Consider the following 3284-nt stretch of genomic DNA (forward strand, 5'->3'; position numbering starts at 1 on the left):
GGATTCTGGTGAGTTTAAGGCAGTGTTTGTTCGCTCTCTCCACTTTAAACCTATTTAATAACGATACACGACTGACTTATTTTAAATCTCCACAGTCTGGTGTTTGCCACTCCGCTGTGCTGTGCTCTGTTCCCACAGAAGAGGTGAGTGCTACTAATAGAAATGAGTTATTCCCATAGTTTGATTCTCGTCATGCTGAATTGCCTCATCTTTCTGTCTCTATGAAGTTCTATGAAGGTGAGCAGCCTGGAGCCGGAGCTTCAAGAGAGCATACGACAAAGCAATCCTCACATCAGCACTGTTTATTTCAACAAGGGTCTGTAAAAAGCATTAGCCCGAAGCCCATGCTGATGTCCTCCATTGCACTGGAGATTAGTGGGCACGACTTGAAGGATAGAACATATTTATTTTTGTTTTTCTGCTCCGAGTTCTATATTTTTGTCAGTTTTACCCATGTTATCGTACTATCCTAAAGGATTATATGTACAGTGAAGGCTAGAACCTGCTGCTGGATTTAGTTAAAGATGCTTGAATGTTATCTGCTGCATTGATGCTTCTCACCCTAATCTTGTGTTAACAGCACTCGCATATAGACTCATTTATCAGTATATTTAGTACTTTGATTTAGTCTAGACCAGTGTTTCTCAACCACGTTCCTGGAGGCCCACCAACACAGCATGTTTTGGATGTCTCCTTTGTCATACTCATTACAGGACTTTCAGTCTCTGCTAATGAGCTGATGATCTGAATCAAGTGTGTTTGGTTAACAAGACAAGGAAAATGTGCAGAGCTGGTCGTCCTCCAGGAACGTGGTCGAGAAACACTGGTCTAGACTATCATATGCATATTGTTTTGTTTTCTATTAGATTCACTAGTGTTGTTTGGCTCAGAACTTTCCAGATTGTCTCCAACTCTACTCCTACAGTGAACACAGTTACAGAAATCGAGTGTATTCTGGCATGAGTGTTTCCACCTTTCGTGCTCCATTATGTGCCTATGAAAAGGGTAAATCTTCCAGAAATTAGTATTTGATTTTAGTTTACTCAGTCCATCGGGAAACTGGATTTTTTTAAGCTAAAACCATGGTCCTTGGTGATAAAATTCAAGTTAAAGGGAGAGTTGACAATTTTGCCACCATGTACTCTTTTACTTGACGACTCCTAAACCAGTTTGAGTTTCTGTTAAACTCAAAAGAAGATATTTTGAACAATGTTGGAAATCTGTAACCATTGACTTCTGTAGTATTTGTTTGTCCTATTAAGGATGTCAATGGTTACAGGTTTTAATTTATTCACAATATCTTAATTTGTGTTCCAGAGAACCAAAAAAAGTCAAGGGTGAGTAAATAATGGATTTTTATTTTACTGAACTATCCCTGTTAAGGTTACCAGCACTTTTGAGTGTCAAAAAGATATTTAGGCAACACGAAATTAATGATAATTGATGCATTAAGTCTTATGAATTATCAATCTATGCAAGAAACTATGTAAGAATCATTAAAACTCTGAAAGTGCCTTTATATGGAGTCAGTCTAGGGCCACATATACTTGCAAAATAAAGAAAGTTTTGCAAACAAAAAATAAAGTATTGAGCAAAAAAAATTATTAAATGCCAATTTAATCGCAAAAATTGCAATCTCCAAAAATCGCAGTTCGAAAAATAATTTGAGAAATAAAAATGTATTTTGCTAAAAAAAAATAATAATAAAGAACTGCAAAGGTAAAATTAAGTTTTGAGGAATGAAAATGAAATTTGCAAAAAAAAAAAAAAAAAAAAAATCAAGCAGTGGAAAAAGGCTAAATTATTTGCAATTAAAAAAAAAACAACTATATATTTGCAAACATTTTTTATAGCATTGCTTTTACAAAACCCATCCAGTCGATTGCAATTCCCAGACCTACTGGGCTGTAAGACCACCTCAGTGAGACTGTGTCTCCAGGTGATGACGTTGTTTAAATGGAGGCTGGTCCAGGCCTGCTGTAAACGCCCAAGTTCCTTTGACTCCGCCCCCTTGTCAAATCAGGGCCGCAAAGTGAAAACACTCACGGCTGACTAAAAAAAACTATTCAAAATGAACATTGCAATGGACTGGACTGGTTTTGAAAAGGCAATGCTAAAACATTTTTTTACAAATATAAATCTTTTTTTTTATTGTAAATTTGTATTTATTTTATTTTATTTTTTTTTTGCACTGCTTGATTTGCGGTTCTTTTGTTTGAAAATTCCATTTTTATTTCTCAACTTAATTTTCCCTTTGCACTCCTTTTATTTTTGTTAGCAAAATACATTTTTAAATTTCATTTTTAATTATTATTATTATTATTATTATTATTATTATTATTATTAGATTTGCATTTCAATATTTATTTTTTGCTCAATACTTTATTTTTTTGTTTGCAAAACCTTCTTTTTTTTGCTAGTATATATAGCCATAAATTGACTTGAACCTTTGTCCTGAATTTTATAAACCACCACGGTTTTATCTTAATTTTTAATGTTCTACAGAAACAAAAAGATCTCAGATGGACTACGAGTGAGTAAACAAACAGCCACTTTACATTTTTAGGTGAACTTTCCCTTTAAATGCAGCAAATAAAGTGTGTGTTTCTATCTCTACTATACAAAGGAAGCCACAAGATGAGCAAACACACTCTCAAATGCTAATTATTAAGTTACTATAACATTAGTGGGCTTTAAATCTTTCCATCCTGAAGGCCATGTTTCACTATTTCTGTTAAACCTTATAGAGCAGTGTGGTTTGAAGTCATAGCGTATATCGTGTGTCTCTGAGATGTTAAGTTGTCATTTAAGAGTGGTGAAAAGGTGAAAGTAATGTCTATTTGAATATTTAAGATTATTAGCAGTACAGAAGCACTACATATCTCAGGCAGCAAGAGCAAGTTATACTGACAAGAGTTCATGAGTTATGCGTATTTGAAGCATGAAGGAAGAGTTGCTTCATGTGGCCTGATTTGATCATACATTACATTTCAGACGTTAACAGTGTTGGGAACAACAATCCGGTTTATTTATTGTTGTCAATGAGGAATTTATAATGTCTTTTATTGATATTATATATATATATATATGAGATGATGTCAGCTGTAGTGTTTGTAGTGATATAACCTAACAATGTTAAGCTCTAATGGCCTCTGGTTGTTACCCGAGCACATACGAACAAACTTATATTCCCTGACATTTTGTGCTATTGTTATCGTGTAGTTTCCGTTGTCTGGTTTGTATCGTTTCTGTGGATGAAGTTAACAAACTCCTAGTGTTTCTTT

The 3284-nt window shown here is 34.3% G+C and overlaps 1 protein-coding gene across 1 annotated transcript in view; it reads left to right on the forward strand.

Moving 5' to 3' along the window:
• sfxn3 (sideroflexin 3) overlaps positions 1-3075 on the forward strand; it is a 17046-nt gene extending 13971 nt beyond the window's left edge. The window contains exons 9-11 of the mRNA XM_056470547.1: positions 1-8; positions 96-143; positions 228-3075. The exon at positions 1-8 is cut by the window's left edge and continues 42 nt beyond it. Coding sequence (XP_056326522.1) covers positions 1-8; positions 96-143; positions 228-324 — 153 coding nt within the window. The 3' untranslated portion in view covers positions 325-3075. The remainder of the gene's footprint in view (positions 9-95; positions 144-227) is intronic.
• The last annotated feature ends 209 nt before the right edge of the window (positions 3076-3284 follow it).

Source organism: Danio aesculapii, chromosome 13 (genome assembly GCF_903798145.1).
Source record: "Danio aesculapii chromosome 13, fDanAes4.1, whole genome shotgun sequence".
NCBI lineage: Eukaryota > Metazoa > Chordata > Actinopteri > Cypriniformes > Danionidae > Danio > Danio aesculapii.